Genomic DNA, 14,527 nt, shown 5'->3' with positions numbered 1-14,527 from the left:
CGGGGGGGCGGAGAGGCGGACCCGGGCGCGGATTGATGACGTCACAGAAGCCTGCCCTCAGCGGGGCGGGGCCGGGCCGGCGGAGTTCCTTGGGAAGCCGGGACGGGAGAGGGAGGGAGCGGGATTTTGGGGGCTCCCCGGGGGCAGCGGGAGGGGAGCGTCCCGTGCAGGGGACGCCAAAGGGCCCCCCAGCATTCTGCTGCCGGAGGGGGCTCAGAAGGGAAGGATTAACCGCTTCAGGAATTCCCTCAGATTAGAGTCCTCCTCCTTATCGAGGTTCCTGCCCTTGAAACAGGTCCTGGCTGCAGGGACCGTGCCCAGGAGGGGCTGAGGCTGCTCGGGGCCGTTTCACATTCAGCCGCACGAGGGACGGCAGGAACAGCCTCCGCTCCAAACGGGAGAATTCAGAGACAGGTGACAGAGTCCTGAAGGCTGCCGGGGGGAGCAGGCAGGAGACACGGAAGAAGAGCTGCAGCCAGAAAGGGCCAAACCTGCCCTCACACAGTGGTCTGTGGGGTGTGACAGCACAGGAACCCAAACCACCCCAGAGGAGCGGGTTCTGGCTGGGAAACGAGGGAGGGGAGGAAGATGATTCTAGGTGGAGTGATCAGGATTAATACCCCCGTATGAACCATGGAATCCTACAATGGTTTGGGCTGGCAGGGACCTTAAACCCACCCAGTGCCTCCCCTGCCATGGGCAGGGACACCTCCCACTGTCCCAGGCTGCTCCAAGCCCCAGTGTCCAGCCTGGCCTTGGGCACTGCCAGGGATCCAGGGGCAGCCCCAGCTGCTCTGGGCACCCTGTGCCAGGGCCTGCCCACCCTCCCAGGGAGGAATTCCTTCCCAATATCCCATCCACCCTCTGGCAGTGGGAAGCCATCTCCCCTTGTCCTGGCACTCAAGGCCCTTGTAAATATTCCCTCTCTGTGTTTCTTGTCACCTCCTTCAGGCACTGGAAGACCACAGTTAGGTCACCCTGGAGTTTCTCTCCAGGCTGAACAATCCCAGCTCTCCCAGCCTTTTCTCATAGCAGAGCTGCTCCACCCCTCTGATCATCTTGGTGCTCTTCTCTGGACCTGCTCCAGCAGCTCCAGGTCCCTCCTGTGCTGGGGAAGGAAAGTATTCCAGGAGTGATTTATCCCCTTTGTCTTTCCAGCTCTGGAAAGTCACGGGGGTTTTTCCCCATCTGGGCCCAGCCCCAGCCTTGGGTGAAGACCTGGAGCAATGCAGAGACAGAGCCAGGTTGTTGTGAGCAACATCTTTACATGGTATTTTACAGAGGACAGCACCCGGCAACCAACGCCTGTCAGCTCCTTCCCGGGACAAGTCCCCATGGAGAGGGCTCTCCATTTAGGAAATTAATTAGGGAGCTCCTGCAGCAGGATGCTTGTGCACAGCAGGAAGGGCAGGAGAGCCAGTTGCTCCACTGCTTTTAGCTGCTCTTCCCCAGAGGCAGCACCTCTGCCCCCGTGCAGCACGGAGCTTTTGGCTGGCTGAAATCCTGGTCTGGGATCCAGGAAATCCAGGAATCGCACGGCTTTTCTGAGGAGCAGTCTGAGAATCAAAATAACCCCCATGCCCTTTCTTCATAGCATTAAAGAGAGCTGCTTCTGGGCCCAGCTCTCGAGCAGGGCACACCACGCTGCGGAGGTGGTGGCAGTGAAAGTCCTTTCCCTGTTCCTGAGAGAGAGGAATACTGAGGAGCCAGCAGCAAGCAAATACAACAGGCGTGGATTTCTAACTCGGATTTACAAAACCCTCCTGTTCCAGACAGCCTGGACTCTCCCGAGCCTGGTGCCACCTCCCAGTGCCCACGGGCTGTCAGGGCTGCTCCAGGGAATGGGGGTGCTCCTTCCTGACCCCCCTACTGCTGCTTGGGAGCTGTGAAGTCCCACGCTGTCTCCTGGGCACACTTCCACATGGCCCTCATGAGCCGGGTGAAGCCCATGTCCTTGGGCTTCTCCAAGCCCCTCATCAGCCGCTGCTTCATGATGGCAACAAACTCCTTGTTGCTCAGCTCCCCGTTCCCTGTGAAAAGGAGGAAAAATAATCAGAGATCCACCAGCAACCTCCTTGAAATGATAACTTTAAAGGGCAGCAGCCACGAGTGTCCTTTCCTGCAGAGACTAAGACCACATTTGGCTCTCACCTCCCAAAATACCCTGCTGAGCAAGGGTTCCTGAGCCACAGAGTTTAAATCCCAACCCTGTGGATGCTTGCAGGACGCAGAAAAGCAAATGCAAATCAAATGTTCGTGTCCTCACAGGAAACACTGCTTTAAGTGATTTAGGAAATTATGGGTGCACAGATTTTTCTTAATGGAGTAGAAGGAAAGGCTTGTTGATCTGATGAATGAGGTTATGGAGAATGCTGCCACTGGGCAGCAAAATTCCAGCAAACTATCAAGGGGTGACCAAAATTCCCTCCAGTACTGCAGGTTTTTAATGTCTCTAAACACTGATGGAATGAAAACAACAAAATAATAATGAAAACAAGAGATCTGTGCCTGCTTTTCTACTTGATTTCTTCCTTGGGGGACTCCTCTGGCAACCAGAGTCTTTCCCCCCAAAGATTTGCTACCAAAATATTTAGGAGATTCTCCTCTGAGAGAAGGCAAACGGGGAATATTTGGATACACTTCAGCACGCCCTAATCTCCAGCCTGATCATCTGGCTTGAAGATTGTATCAGAACAGTGGCAGTGAAGCACAGAGGAAAATAAAACAGGAGACCTTAGAAAGGTGCAAAGGAGCAGGTGGGGCTGAAAGCGAGAGGGCAAACAAGGAATAAAATAATGAAATGCATTTTTTAATGTTCGTACTTATGCACCAGTGCTGCCACTCAGAGCTGCCAGATGCTGGTGACTGTGCTGGAGAAGCAGGGTGCCAGCCAGGACTCTGATTTTGCCTTGGCAGTTTTGGGCAAATGCAGAAGTTCCAAGTCGGAATCGCTGCCATCTGGCAGAGACTCCAGTAACTCCCATTAAACCAAGCCAGGAGTGCTTCCGTGTGGCAACAACTACCCCGGAGCACTCGCATCCTCTGCAGAGCCACGAGCTTCCCAGCAGGGCACAGAGCTGACATTAATTAGTTAAAAATTAAGCTGACATTTGTCTAGGACACTTTGGAGAGAAAGCCCCAGACCGGCTGTTTCCAACACTGGAGCGCAACAGCTCATTTTGTTAAACAAACTGGAGTTCTGGGGCGGAAGGAAGGAGCAAAGCGTGCACACCAAACCCTCCCATCCATGCTCCAGGATCCACATCTCACAAGGTGGGTACATTGGATCCCCTTCCCAAAAGGGCGGGCATCAGCACAGATCCGAGGACAAAGAGCCCTGTTCCCCTGGACTTCTCCCCTGGACTGACTCTCCCGGCCCAGCTGAGGTTGCGGTGCTCACTCACCGTCGCAGTCGAAGAGCGCGAACACCACGTCGCACACGTGGTCCGAGAGCTCCACCTTGGCCACTGTCCTGGCCACCTGCTGCATGGTCACTGCAACAGAGGGAGGGCACAGGGTCACAGAGGGGTCAGGATGTGCTGGCCACAGCGGGAGGCTCCTGTTCCTCCCTGGAAAATGGCCTTTGTGTCTTCAGAGAGGCCTGGAATAAGCTCGACCAACGAGGCAGCTCCTTCTGACAGCGTTCCAAAGATGATACTTTATCAAGCAACTATCCCAGGAGGCTGGGAATTACAAAAACTGCTTTTCCTGATGCAACCAGTAATTGCTGAATGAACCCACCCTCCCACAGGGAGCACACCAGGTTAACCTTGCAATAAAATAAAGAGTTGTAAGGAGTATTTCCCTTTTCTCCCCACATCGGCAGCAGAGAAGTGAGCAGGAGCTTTATTCCCACTTTTCAAAAAGGGCAATCCAGGAGCTGTCAATCTGGAAGGGTTAGGCAGTTGATTTTGCTGCACAAATGGGAGGAAAAAAAGCCCTCACTAGGCTGGTGTGAGTATTTAAATTGCTTCCCTACAAAGCCTGACCCAAGGAAATGCCATCCCCAGCAACTGGGATCAAAGCTTAGCTGTGAAGTAAGGGAAAAGAGGGAAGTGATGCACCACAAAACCAGACTGAGACCAAAAACAGCCTCTGCTTTCCTCCACAGCATCCTTATGCGTTTCTGCACCCCCGGTCCTTCAGGAATTTTGGAGAGTTAAGTGTGTCAGAAAGGAAAAAATAATCATCCAATATAGACCGTAACTGCATTAATTACAAACTGCATAGAATATTTCTAATTGGATTTTTTTTTTTATGATTGTTTACATTATTGGTACCTTCCACCCCATTTCTGCTCCCCTGAGTGAAATTTGGGGTATTCCGAGAGGAATTCACAGCCACCATCAGGTCATTTTCCCCACAAAACCACTCCTTTTACTAAATAATGCAGGAGAAAATTGAAATTACACATTATCTATATGTGAAACATATATAATCTCAAGTAGGACCCTGCTTTTCCCACGTAATTATTCTTCTTGAGTGAAATTCCTTTCCTCCATGAGTGATGTAGCTCCAGTCAGCAGTCATTACTCTGTATTTCCTCAGACAGCAACACCAAATTGCATTTAATTTGTTGTAAATGTACAACTTCTCTCAAGGTGCCTCACCTCCATGCCATCCTCCCCTCCTGGTGCCCTAGGTACCCTATTGCTGTAGCCTTCCATGTAAAGAAAAAAAGTTAGAATGATTTCCTAGATCACAGAATTCCAGAATGGTTTGGGTGGGAAGGGACCTCAAAAGCCCATCCAGTGCCACACCAGCCATGGGCAGGGACGCCTCCCACTGTCCCAGGCTGCTCCAAGCCCCAGTGTCCAACCTGGCCTTGGACACTGCCAGGGATCCAGGGGCAGCCCCAGCTGCTCTGGGCACCCTGTGCCAGGGCCTGCCCACCCTGCCAGGGAACAATTCCTCCCTAACACCAAATCTAAATCTCCCCTTTCAGTTTAAAACCATTGCTCCTCGTCCTAAGCCCTTTAATTGTAAGTCATGGTTTTGTGCTGAGATTTCACCCCCTCCTTCCATCTCTGCAGGGATTCTCCTGATCCCTCCTCTCCTATTTATTTTTCACGGCCACAGTTTTCCCAGCTGGGACTTGTACTCACAGCCACCAGTTCCTGCTTCCTCTCCTATTAATCCAACTGGGCAAGTGTCAGCTCCATCCCATCATTCTTTCTCGATGCCAAAGTGACTTCACAGGGGCTGCATGACTGTGCTGTGCTCTGTTAGAGCTGTGCTGGTTTTTAAGGAATCATAGGCAAGGGGGAAAGCGTCTCCACTTTCCATTTCCAAGCACACACTCCAGACTACAAGGTAGCTCGGGGAATCAAATAAAATTGAAGTAAACCTGCTGGAGTAATTTCTTTACCATTTCACACAATGAAATAGGTGCTGTCTGGGGAACATCTCTTCAAACAAAGCCTGTCCAGGTTTGGGGTTCTGGGACAGAAATTTTCCTGGATTTCATACCATCAAAAATGAGTTCCACATTTCTGTCTTAAAAAGTTTCTAAAATTTCATGCATTGGTATCTCCCACTGGTTCCTTTAATGAGCCATCTGAGTTATTTTATGCAAGTTTAGTGTCTGACACAGTTATCCTTTTTTTCCACTCTGATTCCCAGAACTGCACCCTGAGCAATGCCTCACTGAGTGCCTGCAAACGGAGCTTCGCTCCAGGCCAGAGCCTCGCCAGATGGCAAACTTCACTTTTTCCTCCAGTTTGAGATTAATCACACATTTGGCCAAAACAATGGACAGCTGGGCTGCTGCCTTTGTTTTCCAAACTGGCACTCGGAGTGATGGGAGCAGAGCTCCCTGCCCTGGGCCATTCCAGGATGGAAAGGCAGGACACATGTGTCTTGGGCTCCCAGAAATCAGTCTCACGTTGATGCCCAGGTTTCATTTCAGGGCTCCCAGTGTGAAATGTTGGATGCTATCACTGACAGCAGAGCTACCAAAATCTGTTTAACTTTTTACAAATCATTTGCATGAGTGCGTGCTGGAACACCCGTGCAGGAAAGAGATGGATAAGCCTTATGCAATCCTGTGGGCACAGCACATTTTCCTTTGTCTCCTCAAACCGTGAGGCTGCAGCTGAGCAGAAGCTGTTTTGACATCAAAGGGCACATGACAGAAAGTCATGGAGATCAGGGAGAAAAAAGCAGAGCTCCCAGACCAAAGGCAGAGCCAACCCCGTGTTTGTGCAAATATCCGCAGCCCTAAATATGTAAAGGAAGGAAATTCCTTGGAGAGATCCCAAACCTGACTGCAGGTGGCCCAGGGCAAGTGGCTGTAGGGGATCCTGTTGGATATGGGGGTCTCCAGAGACCCCTCACAAGTCTTCCCCTCCCAACCACCAGCACTGCCAGTATTCCAGAGGAGCAATCCCAGCTGTGCTTCCAGGAGGAATGACTTCTTCCGTCCATCTCCAAGGCAGAGCAAAGCAAGCAGCAATTCCCTGACTGCATTCCAAGCTCACCTCTGCCTCCTTCCCGATTCCCTGTCAACTCTGCAGTCGTTTCAAGCAGCATAATTCAAACAAAATGATTTATTGAACCTCTCCAGGGCTCCAGCCCTGCTCCAAGCACGGATCAGCAGCAGGCTCAGCTGTCTCCCCGTGCTTTGGCCCATCCATGCCTTGCCCTGAGCCCCAGAGGAGTTATCCTGTGGCTCTCCGCCAGGAGAAGGGCTGCTTGGAAAGCCTGGCTGCCCACAGTGCCAGGAAAAGTGCAATTCACACCCTCCTGAAAGGGGAATAAGCACCAAATTCAGTTCCTGTCCTGCTTCCAGCTGTGAGCCCAGGCTGGGGAAGTCTTCTAAGGAATGCTTGTGATTTAGGAGAATGACAGCTATTATGTTGCTGGGAAAATGAAAGATGGGCTAACAAATAATCTGGGTGTTTTTAAATGGGTCATTAAAATACAGGTTTATGATCCTTTTTAGAAGAAGAACCGACTTTAGCTCAGCACAGAAAACAGGCTGTCAAGCTCTGGCTGTTTGGTACCAGCCATTTTTTCCCCTCTGAAATTTTAAACAGCCCTTCTAAAATCATAATAATGTTTGCTGCATTGTTAGCAGCAAATTATTACACAAACTAACCTCTTCCTAGTCCCCATCCCAGGAGTAATTTTTACATTTGTTAGTTTGTAACAAGCAACCTTGTGAAAGCTTGACTTTTGGGAGGGCACACCCCATTTATGGTTTATTTGATTTAAATCTGGTTCCTGCCCAAGAAAGGTTCCCTTACCCCAGCCAAACACTTCCAGTTCAGTGTCTGCACGAGCTCATTAATGGCACTTAATTAAACAGCAATCACACTGATTTACCAACTGCATACAGACCTAAATTCAGCAAAAATGCATATTCCATGACAGGACAATGCTAATTTCCTGTAGGCACTGAGTAAATTGGATTTGCTGGGCTATTATCTCCTCTGGGATGCTGCTCAGAGCAGCAGCAGCACACCCAGACTTGGTATTTTACTTTTAAATGAAAGAAAATCCTATCAGGTTCTTTTAAGTCTTATGGTAGTGATGATCTAAACCAGAGAGTACAGATGATTTACCCCCAAAAAAATTTAAGATGAGAAGGGCTGCTAACACACACAAGAAGAGATGTGACACGTTTGTTTCCCTCTGCAATTCCACTGCCCCAAAACCTATGCCTTAATATTCCCACAACAGCAGCAGCTGGAATAGCTGATTTCCACATTGTTTAATTCTGCAGCTGCCTAAATAAATCAGCTTTAACTTTGTAGTAGACAAGAATTTCCACTAAGCCTAAAAATCTTTTAATGAGTTTGCCATCTCTTTTTTATACTCTCAGTCTGTTAACCAAAAAAAAAAATCTATCTTAAAAAAATCTAGAAGAGCAAAGCACACACTTGTGATGGATCCTGGCAGCAGAGCAGGACTTTGGTTTGAAATACATTTGGGGGGTTTTTTGCCCTTTTTTTCTTTTACAACAGCATGTCAGATCTAAGAACATACCTGAGACAGACCAGCTCAGAGAAGGAAACATGATGAGGAGGAGCAGAGTATGGATTGGTGGGATCAATAAACCACATTATTACCAAGGTCCCCAGGAAACACCAGCTCTGAGGTTTATTCAGCCCACTCCTCTGGACTGTGGGTTATCTGAAACAGAGTCTCTGGACAGACTTTAATGCTCAGTCTGGGATCCCAGTGGTGTTCCAGTGCTCCCCCTCTTTCCATCCACCAGCACTCCCAGGAGCTCCAAAGGTGTTTGCCCCTGCTTGGACTTCCAATCAGAAATGCAGCATCCAGCCCTTATTTCTAGGCAAAGTCTCTGATTTTTGAGCAAAGCTGAAACAAAACAAGGGTTGAGCAGTTCCTACCACCAGCCCCACTGCTGGTGTGCCTCTGCCACATGGACCAGAGACCTTCACAGAAGGTAAGTCTGCAAGAATTTTTTTATGCTCATTTTGGAAATCTTTTATACAAGGAGAAAAGAAGGTCACTTCAGAAGATGGGGATGAAGAAGAAACACTGGTGTCCCTGGGACCTGGAGCCAGAGCATGTGGCACACTTATCAGGTCACCTTGCCTCTGCACGCAGCAGAATGGGCCTGCTGAAGGTACCGCCATGCAATCACTGCTTCCTCATCCATTCAGGCTACATTCAGCCTTTTTTCTGCCTGTACCTCAAACTGTGGAAGTATAAAACCTGAAATCCCTCTTTATGCGTGGATGTACCGAGCTAAGCACCTCATTACAGGGAGGAACTGCAGTTTGGGTACACTTTTAACCTATCAGCCTGGGCTTGTTTGACATCTTCCCAACTCCAAAGACACGGCATGAGTTGTGCTCCCTCAGGTTTTCAGCACCTGAACATCCCACAGGTTTTAATACCTTTATCAAGAGAAGCTCCAGCCATGTGGTAGAAGCTCAAAGCCGTGTCCACGTCATTTATGTTCTTCAGAAAAGTGAAGAAGTTCTCCACTTCCTCAAATGTGAGCCCCTAGGACAGAGAAAAGACACTCATGTGGTGATGGGAAACGGAGATCAGGGACAGTGCCTGGAAATGACAAAGTGACTCATTGGCCCAAAGTTGTAGCCAGAAGGGAATTCATCTGCACACTCCAAAAACTCAGCCTTGGCACTTGAGGATGTGAGTTGTGACCTGTACTTTTGTTCCCCTCCTGCTTCACTCCTGGCCCCCACCAGTCCTGCAATGGGAGGGGACTGAAAACCATTTCCCAGGTGAGGGGGGACACCACCAGCCTGTAGTTGGGGTGCAGGAGACCACTGCAAACAGGTGAACTTATAATGTTTTTTGAAGCCTGCACACTTGCAATGACAATATGAAACAGTCTGTGCACTGCAAGGTCTCTCCCAAGAGACTCAGGGATCCCTGGGGGCGTCCATGTCTTCTTACCCAGTGTGACAGAAGGTGACACTGCAAAGCACAGAGGTGTCCCAGTTTGCTTTTCTGCTGGAGGCAGGATCCCTGTCTGCTCCACTTACCTGGGCCAGGTGAGCGTGTACTCGGTGAGTGCCGACAGCCACGCTCTGGGATAGTCATGGAAAACATCCTGAGATCCCCAGGAGAGGAAGTGCTGATGAGCACAGCTCTGGGAACCCCACCTGGATACACGACACCTGATCTTATCAACCTGTTCAGCTCCAGCACAACCACAGCAGTGCTGGGACAAGAGCTGGAGCCTCCAGCTCCTCCAGCACAGCCACGGCATGGAGCCGAGGGAGGAGGTGAATCATCACCACAGTAATAACCACTCAGACTCCCTCTCTGGGAGGGAGAAATCAGCTTGTCAAGAGCAGTTCAGGTTCAGGCTCCTCCTATCCTGCCTGGCACAACAGATTGATAGAGCAAGATACTAAAATTCCTAACTGCAGAACACGGCACAGTTCCACGATCTGGATGTGTTCAGCAGGTACTGTCAAATATAAATTTACACAATCTGCTGTAACTCTGCTTGAACAACCTCTAATCAGGGAAGAAGCCACCAATCTTTTGAAAGATAAAGAACATTTTTAAGGCCTTTCCACACAGACATTTGCAGCTTGTTCCTATCTTTGCTGTGAGTATGTGGCACTGCACCGATGATCTACGTGTGCACTGACACATGCAACAGCAGCTTTGCCAGCCCTGGATTCGTGGATCTGGGCCAAAAAGGATGAGATGGCAAAATGGGAGAGCACATGTGGACAACAGAGCTGACTGAAGAGAGAAATCCCTGGTGTCTCTGCAGGGAGCTTTCCTCAGATGTTTGCCTGCTCCTCTTCCCGAGAGGAACGCTAGGATGCGCAGGACAATTAAATTAAATACTGTCCTAGGAAAAAAATAATCCACTAAATCAGGTACTTCTGCAGGAAGCACTGCAAAGATCCCTCTGTTTTGTACAATGGTTCTACCAGAGAAAATATCTTTGCAATTATCACAATGCCTCCCTGCCTGGGAGCAGGGCACTGAAAGTGCAGAAAGCCGGGAGGAACCACGAGGTGTGTGGCCACTTCCAGGCCAGCAGAAGACGCTGTGCTGTGATCTGCCTGCTCTGTTTGGGACATCTGAGGTTTGTAGTGTTCTGAACAAAGAGCCATAAGCCTCGTATTTTCCTGGAATTCACAAAATGGCAGACGCCAAGGGAAGCAGCACTGCTGTCTGTGCAAAATGGACCCTTGTTTGGAATCCTAGCATGGTTTGGGTGGGAAGGGACCTCAAAGCCCATCTCATTCCACCCCCTGCCATGGGCAGGGACACCTTCCACTATCCCAGGGTGCTCCAAGCCCCGTCCAACCTGGCCTTTGTGGTCCTTTCATCAGCTGGAAAAGCAAAACCAGTGACACACGTGTATCCTACAAATCTTGGCTTTCATGTGAACAAAACCACTGAACGTCTATAGCAAGAATACCATCAGTATTATGAAATTTAGTATTTTTTTGAGGAATCCTATAGGTGAGACTGGCATCAGCATTAACTCTATTCCACAGAATAAAATAAAAATAAAATAAAAATCAGAGACTGGGACAGCCTCAGACAAATCAACAGATGAATGATCACGTCTTTCAAGGCATTTGTAGCTCCAGCTGTTGATTCATAAGCCGAATCCCTTCATCACCCAAGTAATCCTCACAAAACATAAGCAGGGAGACTCCAGAAGCACTTAACCTGTTTGTAACACAACAGCTCAAACACCTCCTGCAAAAATTAGGGCTTTTCACCTGGGAAGCCAGGTGTTTCACCTCACTGCCACCCCCTGCCATCTCCGCAGAAAAATATCCCAGCCAGCTCCCAAAGCATGTGTAGAAGATTACATGAACCACGAGTTTCTGAAGAGACAACTTGGCTTTCCTAGCAGTTAGGGGGGCATAAACCAAGTGATACCTTGCTTGTGAATATTACTGATGACTCGGGTCCTTTTTACTAGGAGAAAAGCAGCTGTGTAAGTACAACTTGAGGAGGACAATCATAAGCAACGTTAAACAAAGCAGAGTGTGGCAGCTCTGCTGAATAGGCTAAGTTCACCTACCCAGGGGAGGATGGGATTTTTCCTCAAGAAAAATAAAAATAATGAAAGCAGATTAGCAATTAATACAAGAAAACTTACCACTCCCAAAAGCAGGAATGCAGAATAACAGCACTGGAAAACAGCTAAAGATTAGATTAAACCCAGAGTTTTATCGTTTTGGAGGCGGACAGGGTTGCCTTGTGCAGCCAAGGTAATTGCATCAGACAAGGAAGACAAGGTTTGGCACATTCCATAACAAAGCTCTCACAAGGGAACTGCACTTCCAAGGGAAAGCCTTACTGGGTGAGTTTGAGACAGTTTCTGGGCATTTCATCCTCAGCAGTGTAAGGAATCATGAATTTTCCACCAATTCTATTCCTTGCAAATATAATTTTTTTTGTCCTATTGCCCATTTTCTCTCCTTGAAAGGCCTTGGAATAAAGGAAGATAAAGACTTGCTCCGATTCTGGCTGGCCGTAAATAGAAAGACAGTCTGGCTGATTTGGGGATGAGGAATAAGGTAAGAACAAGAAGTTCTTCCTCTGGCACAGATGTCAGGGTCTTGGCTTACACATGAAAGGAAGAAAACATCTGCTGTAGGAAACCTTCCAAAATAAATCCCTCTGCCTCTTTTCTCATATATCCAGCTACTGTTCAGTAGTATCTATACACACATACATACATACATATATACACCCCAAAAATCACAGGAAAAGAATCAACAATTTGCAAGCTTTAACAACAGAGCTGATATTTTGTATTAGACACACATTGCATTTAAGCACTTTTTCCTGGAGAAATCAAATTATTCCTGTTAATGTAGGAATCCCATTAGGAACAAAAAAAGGAGCAGACTCTGGTAAAAACTTTTGTTTTATAACACACTTGGCATCTAAACCAGTTAAGAAATAAACTCCAGTTCTGATGTCAGAAGAAAGTGGCTCTAAAACAGCCAGCCAAAGCCTTTCCATCCATTCTCACTTTGATGAATTGCTTGTTTATATCCTAGTTAATAAAAGCACATTCCAGCTTAATAAAAGAACATCCATTATAGGAGCAGATGTAAAATTCTAATGCTCAATAATGTCTCAGCCCATACTTACCTTACCTGATAAAGCACATCTTGTGTTATGGATATCTTATTCCAAAGTCTCTCACTGAATTAATGAGTGCAGGGTGTGCAAACTTACTCCTAAATGGTGAGTAATTTTTCCGAGAAGTTAATAACTAAATAATAAACTGCCTGGTCTGCAGCTAATGAATCCAAGGTCGAGCCAGGAACTGGGAGCACGGCTTCAGTGTTTGTTCTGGCTCCAGACCCAGGGTGCCATTCAGCAAATTGAATTTTTAAAATTACAGCATCTATTTTCTTAAGGAACAAACCTACAGCCTGAACTGGCCACTGACCACTGCATTCCCAGCTCTTCCCTCTCTCCACCAGGGCTTAACACGCAGTGGATGCTTTTCTGAAGAAGACAGGAATTACTTAACTCATTTCTCAGCCCAGCCTGGGCTGGCTGAGAAATTTCCCCAAATTTTCCATGAACGCCACTGACCTCTCCATCCTGGAAGTGCTTCTTGAGCTGTTTCAGCATGACAGTGAGCTTCTTGGACTGCACCCCGCTGTATGCCAGCAGCATGCTCCCGAACTGCCGCTCCGTGATCCGCCCCTCCACCGGGTCGTGCCGCTCGAACTGGAAGGGAAAGGAAAACAGGGAGATGAAAACAAGGAGCAGCAGAAAGCTCCAGCCAAGGCATGAAGCATAAAAAAGGCACCATAAAAAATTAACACTGCAGGAAACACTGGTGAAGGAGAAATCCTGATGTGCTCCAATATCTGCTTTCCCCAGGATTGTCTCTCAACATTGTCCCTACATGCAATTCCTTGGACAGCTCTTGGGAGAAGCCTTTGTATCTTGTCCTCTCAGTTTCATCCCACAGGACTGAGCTAATGAGGGGTTCCATAGTTGCTCTAAACAGGGACAGTGGTTAATAAACCAAGGAGAAGTCCTGCAAAAGTCTTCTAATTTTACTCTTCTCTGCTCCAAGACCAAGTACCAGTGTCCCAGCAAGGGAAGGTTCATGGATGCCTCCAGACTTCACCTTCCCCAAGTTCTCCTCATCCTCAGACCCTTCCAGTCCCTGACTCTTACAAAAGCTGCTGTGAGGCCCCTGCAGAGCTTCCAAAAAGCCCTTGGGCAGAGAAAGGTTTTCTCCACTAAAGCATCTCTCCTGCAGTAGTTTATCTCCTAACTTTCACTGCAGGGAAGGAGGGAAGAGCTATTCCCCAGCTTGGGAAGGTGCTGGGTTGGAGCACCAGGTCTCTGCCCATTGAATAATGGGGATTACATCCTTTCCTTTTTCCCCACCTCTGTGAATCTACAAACATCAACATTAGACTTCACCCAATTTCACAGATCTCAGCACTTGGGATCCCTTAGTTGGGATAGATTATATCACTTCACACTTACCAGGAAACACAAGACCAACACTCCAGCTGATCACAAGCCAGACGATGACATTTAACAACAAAATTAATTTTTATACTCATGGGAAACACTTGGTACCAGTGATTGACATTCTGCTGCCTGCTGAGTTTGCCATTCCTGCCTCAGCCGCTCTTCAGTGCTAATGAATTTTTAATTATTAGCATATCAACCAGATTTTGGCTGCTTTTCCCAGTGGGACACCAAGGAAATCCTGATAAGTGAAGCACCAAGGCTGGAGGGATTTGTATGGGCAACTCTGGCAGGAGGGAGATCCCAAATGGAGAAATTCTGCTCCTCAGCCCCCTTGTGCTTTCACTTGAGTGGTGCCCAGAGTTTTGGGGAAAAGATGGTGGTTTCTACTGTCATCTGATACAGGCTTTGGGGATCACTCATGATGCAAAATGTGGGCCTCTCCCATCCTCCTGTGCTGGGGAAAGGAGAGGGAAAACTCATTTGGAGGAAATGTTCTTCATTAAAAAGCAAAAGTAGTAGTTTCTGCCACGCCTGAAGAATGCAAAGAAGTTTTACAATGCCCCTGGGACACAAAAAT

General features: G+C 48.2%; 1 protein-coding gene across 3 annotated transcripts in view; it reads right to left on the bottom strand.

Annotated features, from left to right (window-relative positions):
* Positions 1-1,245: 1,245 nt before the first annotated feature.
* MICU1 (mitochondrial calcium uptake 1) overlaps positions 1,246-14,527 on the bottom strand; it is an 84,816-nt gene continuing 71,534 nt past the window's right edge. For all 3 annotated transcript variants that reach the window (XM_082286078.1, XM_082286079.1, XM_082286080.1), the window contains 4 exons: positions 13,045-13,182; positions 8,871-8,979; positions 3,405-3,494; positions 1,246-2,030 (listed from right to left, as the gene is read on the bottom strand). In XM_082286078.1, coding sequence (XP_082142204.1) covers positions 1,867-2,030; positions 3,405-3,494; positions 8,871-8,979; positions 13,045-13,182 — 501 coding nt within the window. In that variant the 3' untranslated portion in view covers positions 1,246-1,866. The remainder of the gene's footprint in view (positions 2,031-3,404; positions 3,495-8,870; positions 8,980-13,044; positions 13,183-14,527) is intronic.

This window comes from Coloeus monedula (genome assembly GCF_965178545.1).
Source record: "Coloeus monedula genome assembly, chromosome: 8".
NCBI classification, from domain to species: domain Eukaryota; kingdom Metazoa; phylum Chordata; class Aves; order Passeriformes; family Corvidae; genus Coloeus; species Coloeus monedula.
Note: the sequence above shows the minus strand (reverse complement) of the source record. Positions and strands in the feature narration are given on the sequence as shown.